This window comes from Schistocerca piceifrons, chromosome 8, assembly GCF_021461385.2.
Source record: "Schistocerca piceifrons isolate TAMUIC-IGC-003096 chromosome 8, iqSchPice1.1, whole genome shotgun sequence".
Lineage (NCBI taxonomy): Eukaryota > Metazoa > Arthropoda > Insecta > Orthoptera > Acrididae > Schistocerca > Schistocerca piceifrons.
Window position 1 is genome coordinate 366,265,785 of NC_060145.1, and position 15,640 is coordinate 366,281,424.

Genomic DNA, 15,640 nt, shown 5'->3' on the forward strand with positions numbered 1-15,640 from the left:
GCACTAGCGATGCTTTCTAACACCATGTTCATTCGTGCACATAAACTTCTTAGTCTTAAGAAAGTGTTGTGTCTAGACAAGACAGCCTAGACACAATGAGAGGAAGCCGAAAGGCACGCGCTATAAGCTTACGCAGATGGGCGTGAGGTCTGAAACAGGATACGTAATGAATGCTATAAAGAAAAGTACGTAGCTGCTGGAATACTTAACTTTAATCCATCATTTGTATACATCGTTCTTGATGATACAAGTGAGACTCTTTAGATACAAGCTATGTAAGGCTAATGGCGCCTTGCTAGGTCGTAGCCATTGACTTAGCTGAAGGCTATTCTAACTATCTGCTCTGCAAATGAGCGAGGCTTCGTCAGTGTGCATCGCTAGCTACGTCGTCCATACAACTGGGGCGAGTGCTAGTTAGTCTCTCTAGACCTGCCGTGTGGTGGCGCTCGGTCTGCTATCACTGAAAGTGGCGACACGCGGGTCCGACATGTACTAATGGACCGCGGCCGATTTAAAGCTACCACCTAGCAAGTGTGGTGTCTGGCGGTGACACCACAGAAAGTTTATTTTATTCAATATGAGAAACAGCAAACAGAAGTTAGGAATATTAGACTGTAACTTTGCGGGTCCGTTCTTTTACCTTTCTTATGTACTGGAGTCACCTGCGCGTATTTCCAGTCGCTTGGGACTTTGACTTGGGCGGGAGATTCATTATAAATGCAAGCCAGATAAGGGGCCAAAGCCGGTAGAGTACTCTTTGTAAAACAGAACTGGGGTGGCATCCACACTTGGTAATTTATCTGCTTTCAAATCTTTTAGTTGCTTCTGTACGTAAGGTATGCTTATTATCGTACTACATCGTCCATATTAAAGTCCGTCAGATGGTCAAATGACGGTATGTTTGTACTGTTATCATGTATGAACGATTTCTTAAACGTGAAATTGTAAAGTTCAGCTTTCGTTTGCTATCTTCAGCTGCCACACCAGACTGTCTAACAAGGGACTGAATGGAATCCTTAGATCCGATTAGCGATTTTACATACTACCAGCATTTTCTCGGGTTCCCTGCCAGATCTTTTGCTAAGGTGTGACGGTGGTAGCTATTGTATGCTACGCGCGTAGATCCTTTCTCAGAAGCACGTGTCTCTACTAACCCTCGTTTGCCGTCACTTACGCGTTCACTTTCTAAGGCCGCAACGGCCTCTGCTGCCTCAGCATCCACCCAATTTCGTTATTAAACCATTGTGGGAATTTTCCACTTAATAGGCACATAACTCTCCAGACCGTGATTTACAGTCTGCTTAAACTTTGCCCACAATTCTTCTCCATCAGTCTTACAGGAACTAAGTGATGACAGTTGACTGTGTGAGTGAGATCTTAATAACTGCCTATCTGCTCTGTCTAGTAGAAATACTCTCCTAGCCTTCTTGACTGATTTATTAACTTTCGTGGCCACAATACCTATAATGACATCATGATCGCTGGTCCCAATCTCAATACTGACAATGTTGATAAGTTCCAGCCTATTTGTAGCTACAAGGTCTAAGATATTTCCACTGCGCGTGGGCCGCCGAACTAGTTGAGTAAGACAATTCTCAGAAAACGTGTTCAAATGTACTTCGTATGACTGTCTGTCCGTACCCACCGTAGTGAATCCATAGGCATCCCAGTCTATACTCGGCAAAATACAGTCGCCTCCCACCAGTATTGCATGATCTGGGTATTTACTCGCTACTGACCGTAGACTTCCCTCGAATGACTCTAGGGCTGTCACAGCGGAATTTGGTGGCTGTTAAAAACATCCAACATTTAAAAGACATCATATTTACGCCAGTGGCTGTAACACTTTCTTTACTTTACGATAGCAATTTTGGCGTTAGGCCATTACTAAGTGCTGATTTTTGTGGCTTTAAGCCATGTCAACTTAAAATTAACTTGGTTTCACCTACACCTGTTATACGCGACCAGATGACTTCACTGTCACACACAACTTCTGTCACACACAACTTCGACCTTAACAGGGTCAATATTTTTGTCAACTTAAATGAACGCTTCCAGTGCTATGGCCTTTAATCTGTCTTTCTGATATGCGTTTCACGACTCGGAAAATGTTTCAGAGTTTTCCACTTCGAGTTTCATCCAGTTGTCTGTCCCAAAAATAATTTAAGAGCGAGAACTTTGGTCGTGGGCAGTAAATTCAGAAACTTCATTACGAATACTTAGATAGTTCACTGATAAATTTCTGACAGTCTAAGTGTCTTTATTCTGAGTGCAGTTTGGATTCTCTTGCTACATATCGGCTGGCCAGTGTTCATCAGAGCACCTCAAGCTACAGGCTAGCCTAAAAATCTCTGCCGCACGGTCAGGGGCGCCTTGTCCCAGTCCGCGCGGCTCACCCCGTCGCAGATTCGAGTCCTCCCTCGGCATGGGCGTGCGTGCTAGCGTAAGTTAGTTTAAGTTAGATTAAGTAGTGTGTAAGCTTAGCGACCAGTGACCTCAGCAAAAAATGTTCAAGTGTGTGTGAAATCTTATGGGACTTAACTGCTAAGGTCATCAGTCCCTAAGCTTACACACTACTTAACCTAAATTATCCTAAGGACAAACACACACACATGCTCAAGGAAGGACTCGAATCTCCGCCGGGACCAGCCGCACAGTCCATGATTGCAGTGCCTTAGACCGTACGGGTAATCCCGCGCTGACCTCAGCAGTTTGGTCCCTTAAGACCTTATCACAAATTTCCAAATTTTCTAAAAATCTCTCATGTGCATTCCACAAATACTCTGCCACCCGAGTAGCTGCTTCCTTTTTGTAGTGCACTCCTCGCCTAGCAAGGGGAGTCCTACAAATCCCCTCACGGTAACGCAGGTATAGAAATCTGCAGCCAAGATCGTCACAGAGTCGACGAAGCCTTTGGCTGAGACTCTCCAGTAGGCTCCAAATCGAAGGAAGCCAATCAACTCTGGGAACGATGCAGCAAATTGCGAGCTCTGCTTGCGCCCCGCGTGTGAGGCCAACAGCCTTCGCCATCGCCGCCAGTCGTCTGTACGAACTGAGGATTGTCTCAGAATCCACGCGACGGGTGTCTTTGGTGTAGTCGTGAGCCACAACATGGAAACGACTGCACATTGCACGCTCGATAGGTTTAGATGGGATTTTCCAATTTAACAGAGCTATTGTAGCGGGAGTTTTTCCATTTAGATCAGGTGCTGGAGTTTTAGGGTCGTTCCAGCGTTTGTTTACTAACTTCGACGCTCATTGGCTGTTTTGTTTCATTTTGAGATTCATTGGCAGTTTGTACCAGCTTTCCGATCGCGCTGTTGATTCTGTTTGCAGGACCTCTTCGCATGCTTCAGTAGTATTTTCTGAGAAAGGATCGTCAAGTACATCGACTGGAATTGTCCAACTGGTTACTGAGAACCTCATTCCAGGCCCGAAATGTATCCAGTCCTGCAGCTGCCCGATAAGTTTTTACCAGCAGAACGAAATTGTCGTAAGGGCTGGCACTTGATTCCAACTGCATGATATTTCCATCCAGTTCTCCTACAATGCCCTCTCATTTTTTTTACGAAAATTAAAGCATCTTTGAATGCACCTTGTGTTGAACTTGTATTGTTATCGCTGGCAAAAATAAATATCATCATCTTTTTTACAATTATCACAGCTGCGTCAGGGATACATTCTATGACTCATTAAATTCTGCAATGAGTGACTGTCGCACAACAGCCATCCAAAATATCTGACCTATAAAAACACCTAGAAATAACCAGTCAAAAGATTAAAAAAAGTCGAAATAACATATTAAGAAAGCTGAATGGAACTTCCTGGGGAGCTCAAGCTAACACCCTACGCACCGCAGCACAATCTCTTGTTTACTCGGCACCAGAATACTGCGCCCGAGTCTGGTACAAGAGCACACACACGAAGAAAATAGATGTCCAGCTTAATGACACCATGAGGCTTGTCTCAGGAACTGTGCAATCAACTCCACTTACCTGACTTCATACCCTTTGCAATATAGCTCGTCCCTCCCTCAGAAGGCAACAAGCAGGTACTCGAGAATGGAAGAAAATTAATGACCCCTCTGTCCCTGAAAATATACCTATCCGAAAAATATTGGACCATCTACCAACTACCCGCCTAAAATCCAGGAAACCTATAGGAGAAGACGAAATCCTCAAATTCCCAGAAAGGTACGACATAACAAGCGAATGGAGGCAATACTGGTCGCTGAATAATCACCATCCTCTCGTCACTGATTTTGATCCTTCGATACCGGTGGAAGGAATGCAAATGCCCAGAAGAACCTGGTGCAGACTTAATCATGTGAAGACTAACCACGGCAGGTGAAAGGCCATTCTCCACAAATGGAAACTCACTGATGACCCACGATGCGACTGTGTTGCAGCAGAACAAACAATCCCTCATCTGCTCTTCGAATGCCCTACGAGGAGGTTTGAAGGAGAATGGAGGGATATCATGAATGCTACTCCACGTGCTGTCCAGTGGGTGACCTGCTTAGATGTGGACTTGTAATAGCTGCAGTGGCCGTCTCCCTAATCTTTCGCACATTGCTGTTTGCAATCAATCATTTAATAATATGTTTGTAATTCGTTTATTACATTAATTAATAGTATGTGTGCAATTTTACTCTGAAGATGCTGTACGCTAAATAAATAAAATAAATAAAATCTATGACTCTTGAGGTCTGAGCGGTCCATCCATCTACATCGCTCACATTGCTCCTGCAGAGCACACATAACCATACCTCGCATAGTATCTTCTCTGAAAAGTTTTTTTGCACTTTTTATATATTCAGATTAACGTAAGAACTTGCTGAAAATTAAAATAAAGAACTGTAACTCTCTAGTTGGACTTTATAGTGCCTTGTACGAGATGAAACAGATACACTCATGTTCTGCCAACTAAACATCATGATAATTAATATCTATCCACACAGCCTATGAAATTCTAGTACTGGAAATTCGAATGGGTGCCTCAGGTTAAATCTGAAAAATGCAAAACAAAAGAAATATGATTTCATTTGTGCTATCTCATTTTCCCTTTAATAAACGTACATCTCAGCTGTTCTTCCTCCTCAGAAAAATGTCACCTATCAGTTTTGTTTTTATTCATGTCAGCATCAACAACAACGAGTACACGATAATGCACGACTAACAATTCAAACTGCAACAACGAGTAGCATAGCATATTATGACAGTTTACTTATATGTGTACACATAGTAGTGTTGCTCCAGCAAGCACAGAGCCGAGATAAGACAAGCTCGAACGCAGTGTCTCAATCGGAATGTAAACTAGGAACGAAAATTGCTGCTGCAAATTGCGAGGCACATCGCTAGCGTATTGCCACACCAGCTAGAGCAGAGAGTGGAGATTGCGACAGCAGCGGAATGACCACATTATAGCGTCATTCTTACAGCACCGCAAGGTTAATTAAGACCGCGGAACGCACAAGCAAGAACGCCTCTACAACGTCCAGATGTTGCAGCAGTTGCCAAACTGATATCGTGAAGCGACAGTTGGGACACCTCAGTGCTGTATAGAGCGCTTAAAAACCTAGAATATTCTTAATTGAAAGAAAATCAGCCTCGGTCACTATTTTTAATAAATTAACCTGATTTAGACACTACTAGAGTATTTTCCTCATAATTTAAATCAAAGAATGGTCTATATTCTATAACATGGTCGCAGAATTATGACTAAAAACGTATGATAGAGTATAAGTACGGAATCGTCGTCAAAGACTGGCGGTACTTATATGTCATTTATAAAGTCCGTTTTGCAACCTGCACCACGCAAGTAACGAGCAGCCCTTAGTGGCTCGCCATCGCAGTTTTATTTATCTTAAATATCTTTGTGACTAATGCCCTTTTGGCATATTTATTATTTCATAAATGACATATAAGTACTGCCAGACTTTCACGACGATTCCGTACATATACTCTATCATACGATTTTAGCCATAATTCTGTGACCATGTTATAGAATGTAGAGCATTCTTTGATTTAAATTCTGAGGAAGACACTCCTAGCAGTGTCGAAACCAGATTAATTTATTAAAAATAGCGATCGAGGGCTGATTTTCTTTCAATTGTAACTATTCACGGTTTCTGAACGTGCAGCCATGTACAAGATTTTGCTAGAATATTCTCTCATCTCCACGGTTTGATAACATCGTAGGAACGAACTATCCAGAATAAATACTTGAACTTCTCAAAAACAGGTTCAGCAGGTATGACAGTGTTGCAAGTTACAGTGAATCCACGATAGAGCTGTTCCGTCATGAGCTGCTTATCGTTCGTATGATGACTTCAAATAAAAGACACCTGCCAGCCAAGCCGATCCACTCAACTGCCGCGGATTTCCGTCTCTGCAGCCTTTGCTGCCACTGAAGACTTGAGCGGCTTCCACAGTGACCCCTGGGGTCAGTCGAGGATGACCGACGGCATGCTGACCACACAGCCTCTTATAGAGGCGCATTTGAGCCACCCTTCGCTGTACTGTGAGCAGCTATTGGTGTCGCATCTTGCTGGGAGGCCAGAGCATACTTCTACAGGTATTGACAACAGGTGCAGAACCGTTGGACGTCAACCAGGATGCAGACCGCGACAACCATAGAGCACCTTGATGGAACAGTTTTCCCGGCCCTTAGCGTCCCGGCACAATGGGCAACGCCTACAGGCCCGTGGGATGGTATTCTGCGTGAGTGCTTGCCGACTGCACAGTCTCTAACCTTTCCACGTAACGTCGACGTCTAATCAGTTGTGTGAATCAGTAAATCTCAGGCATGCGTGCCGCCCTGCTCGCCGCTAGACAACTCCAAGGACAAGCTATAGTTGCATTTTATAAATCCTGACAACAGATGTTTCCACACCAACAGTGTCATGCATACGCCCTCTGGCATGTCGCCAAACCACACTCCCGCACTCCTATTTTCACATCCGGAACTCGTAGGGTCCAAGTTTCCTAGATTGTTTGGTGAATTTGGAGTTTGGAAAGTCGAAAATTTGTTTCACAAAGCTGACAACTCTGTCCGCAATTATAGCTTTAAGAGCAGTATGTACGTCCTATACCCACAGTGTTAAATTTGAAATATTGATGACCCATTATCTCAGAACCTGTAACAGATAGAGATCTGAATTTTTTGGAATGTATAGTATCACTCCTTTTCTGATTACTGAACCAGAATCAAAATGTACAGAGAAATAATTAGCTAGTTACGACTTTTTAAAAATTTTGTTCAATATTTTCTTTTAATAGTCCACTTTTTCTTCCATAAGTAAAAAACCGTTAGAGGTAGACATGTTTTGGGAGGTTCAGTAGCTGCAGTGTACTAAGGGGTAACATAGTGCAAAATTAGAGATATGTATCTGTAATAGTTCCTGAGACAATGGGTCAAATAATTTTAAAAATGTCATTTCCGGCAAATCAAGTTCAAAAATTTTAATTGATATTAACTTACACATGGAGGCATGCCAGCTTCTAGAAACAGCCAGGCCCATAATCAGCATTGTCTAGATCCTGTTCTTGACTATCCTGCAAACCTAGAAGCTTCCTTCTTTTCCTGCTTCTTGCTTCTTTAGTCATTTCCTCTCCTGCATGCTGGGCTTTCATGATCCTAAGTCGATCCATTCGCTGAAAGGCTTGCAGTGTGTTGGCACCTGGAGTGATACCAAGTTCCTCTAGTACCCAAATTCTTCCCTTTATACCGTCATTAAAAGTTATCACAGCGTCACAAACACCTTCCTTCCTACAAAGAAATTTTTTGGTATTCGGGTTCAAATTACGTTATTAAAAGACTCATTAGGGTTTTGTGTTCGTCCATCGAGACATTTGAAAGGAAGCTCAGGATGAGCTAATTCTCTATATATTGGTTTAATAGCCTCCATCACTGCAGATGGTATGCTATTTTTGTGCCTAAATTGTTCCTCGCTACCCGCTGCCTGAGCTTTGCGATACTTGCACCATGAATCAGCACCAGGTGGACAAAGACCATGTATAGGTGTATCATCAGTGGAAGATTTGTGGAAGAATGTAGCCCACACCGCTCGTTTCATCCCTTGTAGGTCATCTGTATTGTTTCTTATTGCCATTCCATAATAATGCTAGAGTTCATCAATGTTTTTGTCTGTAAGTGTTCCTTTACTATTTAGAGTCTTTCCATCTGATAACTTCTCTTTTCCTTTTGCCTGCTTCAATTTTGGGAGACCTGTTCCCATCCGTTTGTGAACGTGGCCCACACATTCAATCTCAACAATCTGCTTATTACCATAAGGTTGGCTTTCCATTACTGATTTGTAAGCTTTTGAATCACCATCCCCCAAGTACTCAGTGTAACACACACCTCCCTCTGTTGTGAACGTCTGAACATAGAAACAACTGCAGTAGCCTCCATACCCCCACTAGTTCCCTCATAATTCTTAGCACAATTTGTTTTATGGCTTTCAGTTGTTTCATCAACTGATTTACACTGATGACAGTATTTAGTTAGCACTTCAATCTCTAAAACTTTACCTGTGTCAACACTAGTGACAGTTGCAACTGCATTTTTGATGTGTGACCTCTCTTCTGCCATGTGTCATCAACTGCCAGAGACAAGTCTGTTGTGTTATTTAATTCTACTGCTTCTTTAGCAGCAGCTTTCATAGAAGCAACAGCAACAGATTTGACACATTCACCAATTACTTCTGTGTACTTACTTGATCTGGTTGGTGGGTTTGGCAAGTTCAGCGTTTGCACGTAATACTTCAGCTGCACTCAATCCTTTCCCAATGCACCTCATTCCATACAGGAATATAATATTGCTCTCAAACAAGTCATTCTTGCAGTTTTAAGAAGTCCAAAATTACGTCGAGGGCCTGCAAACTTCGCACTGAATATCAAGTTTGTTAGCCAGTCCATTCCTTGCAGATGAGTCCTCAGAGATGCTAATTTGTCCACCACAAACATTACATGACACAGCATCTTGCACAACTTGTCCTAACACACTCAAATCTAAAAGAACATAACCTAAACTATTTTGATCTTTGCCAATAAATAAATCCTCATGGTCTCCAAGTTTCTTCTTCGAAGCACCAGTAGGCCTGTCCTTATCACGGGTCTGTGACATATCTATTTCAGGATCAACACTCGTGTCAGATTTCCCATGGAAACGTCGCTTCTTAAAAGAACCCTTTCTTTTCGTCGTTTTGAAAAGAGGTATAAGAGCGTATAATAACATACCAAACCACTATGTTTTCAGTTCAAAACTTATGAAACACGACAACCACAAAGTAAATAAATAAAGTGCATGTGCTGTACCGCCGTTTCTGTTTACACAGTACATCCAACCACTTAACACGAACTTTAACATGATTTCAAGGAATAAATATCTGAAAACCACAGCTTTCTAGATTGAATAGTTCAAGAGATAGAGATACTTAGGCAAGTCGGTGCAGAACGACCGGATAATTTTGCACACGCGCTATTAACTTTGAAATGATAAAAACTACACTTCCAATTGGAATTTTTCGACAAATAATGCATCCAATTATTCAGGAGAGATCGAATATTAATAAGAGATAATAATCCGAAAATGTCACTTTTTGACCAATTCCGCCATACGTACTCCCCTTAACCTATCAAGATATAAAATTCAAAAGAGCATGAATGGTTATAATGAGCAAAGATACCACTCTACTTCAAATGTATGCCACAGTTCATCAGTCATATCGGTTGGCGAGTAGTATCATGCCACGCTCTCAGTAACGCCTGATGAGATATTTTCAGTGCGAAAAGGATCTGGAGGAAGTGGGTGGAACATCCTCTGGGTTGAGTTAGACCAGGACGCCACAGACCGCATGACGTCCAGTGTTGTCTTGTTGCAAGGTAAAGTCATGTAGGACGCGAAGGTAGGATAGGACTACTGCTCTTCACATGTCAGAAATATTGCGCTTGGCCTCCAAATTACAGGTTATGCTGGTCAAAGATGATCCCAGTGGCACTCAATACCACTTTGTCAGGTGTTGGGCTAGAACGATAATGTCAACCACATTCTGATAACATTCGTTCGTCTCGGAACCTCTGCACATGGAGGCATCCATCGTGATGGTATGTGGAAAACTGAAACTCATCTGAAAAGATGATGTGATCATCGGGCAGTGCAACGGCTGGTTGCATCTCTTCACAGGCACGTGAGGAAAAGCTGCAACAGTGATGCTGGCAATCCTTGGTGCTCCTGACGTCGGTGTACTGTCCATTGTACTTTGCCACTTCCTCACAAGGGACGTCATGTGGCAATATGATCCCACGCTGCCAAGTGAATAACGTGTCTGCCAGCATCTGTCGAGATACTGCGCTGTCAAGTAAACAATACACATGTCTGCCCTGGCAGAAGTCACTTGGTGCCGTGCAGATCATTAATGACGCCGAGTATCGCCTTCCTGAACCCATCGTTGCCAGATATGCATGACAGTCGTGGAATCAAAACCAGCACGTACTGAAACGTCAGAGAGCGACAAACTGCAGTTTCAGTAGGCACAAAAAAAAAAAAACGAATTTGTCGAATTCTGACATATCATTACTGAAACGTGGTATATTACTGAGAACTCCTCTGCGTTATCATAAGCTGTATACGCATTGTAGACTGTGTTACTACTGCTTACTTTGTGTGGTTGTGCCGAAATGCCAATCATTAGCATATAGAAACATGTACAACAGTTTATGGCAGTTTGCGTTCTGTTGCATCCCGCTTCATGGTGCTGCAACTTTAATGACTAGCAGTCTAGCTTTTCTCTGTTAGTCAGCCGAAATTCATCAAACAGCTGGAGGAATTCATTAGAGTCGGATTATAACGTTTTAGCGAGATCGATGTCATCAGTGTCACGAGTTGAGGGAAAAGCAGGCTACAGCTCCTACAGGAAGAATGGGTGGTTTTACTCCTCGGTATGCTGCATCGAGTGACAGTTGTGCTGTTTTGCGTACACCTCATATGTCTTTGCAAGTTAATTAAAGGAAATAATATCACACAATGTACCGTACGATAATTAAAAGGAGTGACCCAATCAAACATGACAATAGAGGTACGACACCGCGCACATACAGAAATTAATTAGAGACAAGGGATCACATAATCTATAACAGAAACAAGTGGTCACTATTGGAATCACATTTACTGCAAAGTAAGGCACTGAACAAACAGTTGATCATTAAATACTTGGGCACTGATTTTTACGGTGAACTATAACCTGAGCAGCACACTGCTACGGCCAATGACTGTAAGCATGGTTAGTAAACTACGGGAAAACCACAGGGAAATATGCTCGAACCACAGAGAGATAGTTAAAGGATATATTGAAAGCAAACGAAGGAGCGAGGTATTAAAATGGAATAACTAGCTTTTGAAGGGAGTGAACTACTAAATCTGTTATCGCAATGATGTCGCATTTTACCATACTCTTAGCTTAATGCAGAAGGCAACGGCAGTAGTGGCTGGATATCCTTGAGTTCAGGACTCTCTCTGCCCCCATTACTCGAATGGAAGCTTCATTCTTTGTGACCTCAAGGCTCACGCCATAGCTTTTCCAGGTGCCTCCGTCATTACTTTCCCATAGCCTATAGCGAAGTCTTAACCTTCCCTAAAGTGAAGCATGCGCTTTCTGGACACTCTGTATCTTGGCTGCTTTTCGCTAAAGGGGGAACTCGTCGGCCAGTGGTCACAGCCACTCCGAGTTACATCTTTTGCTAACCAGCTTGCAGACTCTCAGACGTGCAGTCACTTCGTCAACCTAAACATAGAAGTGAACAGAAAGGAATAACAAGATACAGTCACTGGAGGTACTGATTCTTGATTTCAGTTACTATGCAGTGTCAATGATCGACTACTTGAACGCGAGAAATACACATAAAAATTTTCTGAAGATTGTGATGTGACAATTTGAGATAAAAGTGACCACCTAAGAGCTGGAAGATGTTATGACTATCCTCATGCATTGTCATCTGATAGCGACAGAAAGTGAGTCAAAACTGCATACGGTAGTAATATTCTTGAAAATTTCAGCCAGTGTCCCTGAGATGTCTCTCGGTGTCTTTAGAAGTCACCCCCAACACTATACAGTGCTGGTGCTGATGGTCGTGATAGCTGACTGTAAATCCTCCTAATGGTTTCCCATACGTTACATACGATAATTTTTTTCACACTTTTTACTTAAAGTCAGTTTTAGAACCACCCTTGTTACCAAACCGTCGAGTCTGAACCTATGAATGAACGAATACAAAGTGATCGCGGTAAATTTATGAGGAAACTCGTAGTCACTGACTAAGCCCTATAAACTTTATAAATGCGAAACGCACCATAGCAAACAATACACAACTCCAAAATTTTATCGTATAAAAAGACTTTCAGGTTAAATAAATATTTTAGGAGGTTTAGTACAGATTAATTCGAATAAAACATTCCATACAACAAGTATCTAATTTCTATGTTACAGACGAACAACCTGTTACTGAGATAAATTTCCATTTCACTTATTGGTTCTCCAATTGCTGAGGGTTTGTTTAACGACTATTCTTTGTGGTTGGACGTTCTGAGGTTGTAATTGCGAGGTTTTGTCAAATTCTACTGTTTTGTTTTAAACACACATCTTGTATTTACAAGTGCTGCGTATACCGATGTATACACTAGAGACGATTTCCTTACCTTAAAGTGCCATATTCAGCAGTGTTTACTTGTGTTATTAGTATATTGCGTGTAACATTGGGGCATTACCCAACAGTTATATTTCATCTCAATGTATAAATTTAAAAAATGCGGAGAAATTATTCAGTTGGTAAAACGCTGTACTTCAACAAACACACACGAAATTTCTATACATACTGACGTTACACATGTAACATTGTGGCGTATAATATTCAGGGCTTCCAAAACTTTCGAAATGGAGATGCAGGTGTATCGACACCAGAAGGTTGCAAATCGCAAAGTAAACACTTCAATACCGTTTATTGACGGACCCACGGTATTTAAGACACTCCTAAATCGCGAAACCAACGCTCCTGTGTAGAAACGCATTTTGAGGAACGTTTCTCCGTAAATATGTCATGTAATATGGTAGAATACAATCAGTTGGCTGGTCCTGTTGTGTTACAGTGTTGTAATACGGGGCCCTATTTCCTAGGCTTCCTCGAAAATGTGCTTCTATCAGTTCTGGATGAGGTTCCTTTGGCTACACGAATGGGTATGTTCTTCCAACATTAAGGACCCCTGTACTTCCTTGTCATCAGATGACACATTGTTTGCACTTAAAATTGCAAAAAATGGCTATGAGCACTATGGGACTTAACTTCTGAGGTCATTAGTCCCCTAGAGCTTAGAACTACTTAAACCTAACTAACCTAAAGACATCACACACATCCATGCCCGAGGCAGAATTCGAACCTGCGACCGTAACGGTCGCGCGGTTCCAGACTGTAGCGCCTAGAACTGCTCGGCCACCCCAGCCGGCACTTACATTACAACCAGGAAGATTGATCGATAGTAATACGCACATTTCTTGGCCATCAACGTCCGCGGACCTTAGCATTTTAAATGTTTGCCTGTGGTGGTGGTTTAAACGAACCGTACAAAGAAAAAATAACTCCAGGAGGCTAATTGATCGTTCCTATTGTGAACAGTACTGATTCAGTAAAATAACACCAGACGAGCGACACGTGCCGTTGTGATAAGTATTCAAAAGCGCATTACGCCTGAGGTGAAATTTATGAAAATAGACTTAGAAAGTTGTCATTTACCTTTACGCAATATCTTTTGTGAGTATTTGTTTGGGTTACATTCTAACACCTGCATCACTGCAACTAATAAGAAATGGATACATGTTATACGAAATTTTTTGTTTACTCCTGAAACTCACTCCGCAAGAAATGTATGAATGCTATAGCATTTTCTTGGAACACTATTGAGACATATTGACGTGAAGTGTACCTTTCTTGAGCGATGGAACAGCATATTGGAGCGCTGTCCTGAGGCAGCCGTTGAAGTCTGGGTCATTCTGCTTGCACGTCTTGTATGACGATGCTGTAACCAGAGACAGGATACGGTTATTCCACTATTATTTTTCTAAGATTATATATAAGATTCTGTAACATACGATATACCAGTACAAAGACTTCGAATGAGTATTTCAATTAAAGGTATTTTCAGGCAAGGGAAATAAAGACACTCAATTTGTTGATATAAATTTTTAATAATTAATTGCAATCTTCAGTGCATAATTAGGTGCATTTATAGGACATAAAATTAGGTTTACTGCAAAAAAAATTAAATTTTAACTAAATAGTTTTATTCTACAATAATACACTATTGGCCAGTAAAATTGCTACCCCACGAAGAAATGCAGATGATAAACGGGTATTCATTGGACAAATATATTACACTAGAACTGACATGTGATTACATTTTCACGCAATTTGGGTGCATAGATTCTGAGAAATCAGTACCTAGAACAACCACCTTTGGCCGTAATAACGGCCTTGATACGCCTGGCCATTGAGTCAAACAGAGCTTGGATGGCGTGTACAGGTACAGCTGCCCAAGCAGCTTCAACACGATACCACAGTTCATCAAGAGTAGTGACTAGCGTATTGTGACGAGCCAGTTCCTCGGCCACCATAGACCAGACGTTTTCAGTTGGTGAAAGGTCTGGAGAATGTGCTGGCCAGGGCAGCAGTAGAAAATTTTCTGTATCCAGAAAGGCCCGTACAGGACCTGCAACACACGGTCGTGCATTATCCTGCTGAAATGTAGGGTTTCGCAGGGATCGAATGAAGGGTAGAGCAACGGGTCGTAACACATCTAAAATGTAACGTCCATTGTTCAAAGTGCCGTCAATGCGAACAAGAGGTGACGGAGACGAGTAACCAATAACACGCTAAACCATCACGCCGGATGATACGCCAGTATGGCGATGATGAATACACGCTTCCAATGTGCGTTAACCGCGATGTCGCCAAACACGGATGCGACCATCATGATGCTGTAAACGGAACTTGGATTCATCCGAAAAAATTACGTTTTGCATTCATGCACCCAGGTTCGTCGTTGAGTACACCATCGCAGGCGCTCCTGCCTGTGATGCAGCGTCAAGGGTAACCACAGCCATGGTCTTCGAGCTGATAGTCCATGCTGCTGCAAACGTCGTCGAACTGTTCGTGCAGGTGGTTGTTGTCTTGCAAACGTCCCCATCTGCTGACTCAGGGATCGAGACGTACCTGCACGATCCGTTACAGCCATGTGGATAAGATGCCTGTCATCTCGACTGCTAGTGATACGAGGCCGTTGGGATCCAGCACGGCGTTCCGTATTACCCTCCTGAACCCACCGATTCCATATTTTGCTAACAGTCATTGGATATTGACCAACTCGAGCAGCAATGTAACGATACGATAATCCGCAATCGCGATAGGCCACAATCCGACTTCTATCAAAGTCGGAAACGTGATGGTACGCATTTCTCCTCCTCACACGAGGCATCACAACAACGTTTCAGCAGGCAACGCCGGTCAACTGCTGTTTGTGTATCAGAAATCGGTAGGAAACTTTCCTCATGTCAGCACACTGTAGGTGTCGCCACCGGCACCAACCTTGTGTG

The 15,640-nt window shown here is 42.4% G+C and overlaps 1 protein-coding gene across 1 annotated transcript in view; it reads right to left on the bottom strand.

Annotated features, from left to right (window-relative positions):
• The window catches only part of LOC124711689 (protein takeout-like), a 61,952-nt gene that overhangs the window by 37,741 nt on the left and 8,571 nt on the right, over positions 1 to 15,640 (bottom strand). The window contains exon 2 of the mRNA XM_047241888.1: positions 13,975 to 14,067. Within this exon, the coding sequence (XP_047097844.1) occupies positions 13,975 to 14,067 (93 nt within the window). The remainder of the gene's footprint in view (positions 1 to 13,974; positions 14,068 to 15,640) is intronic.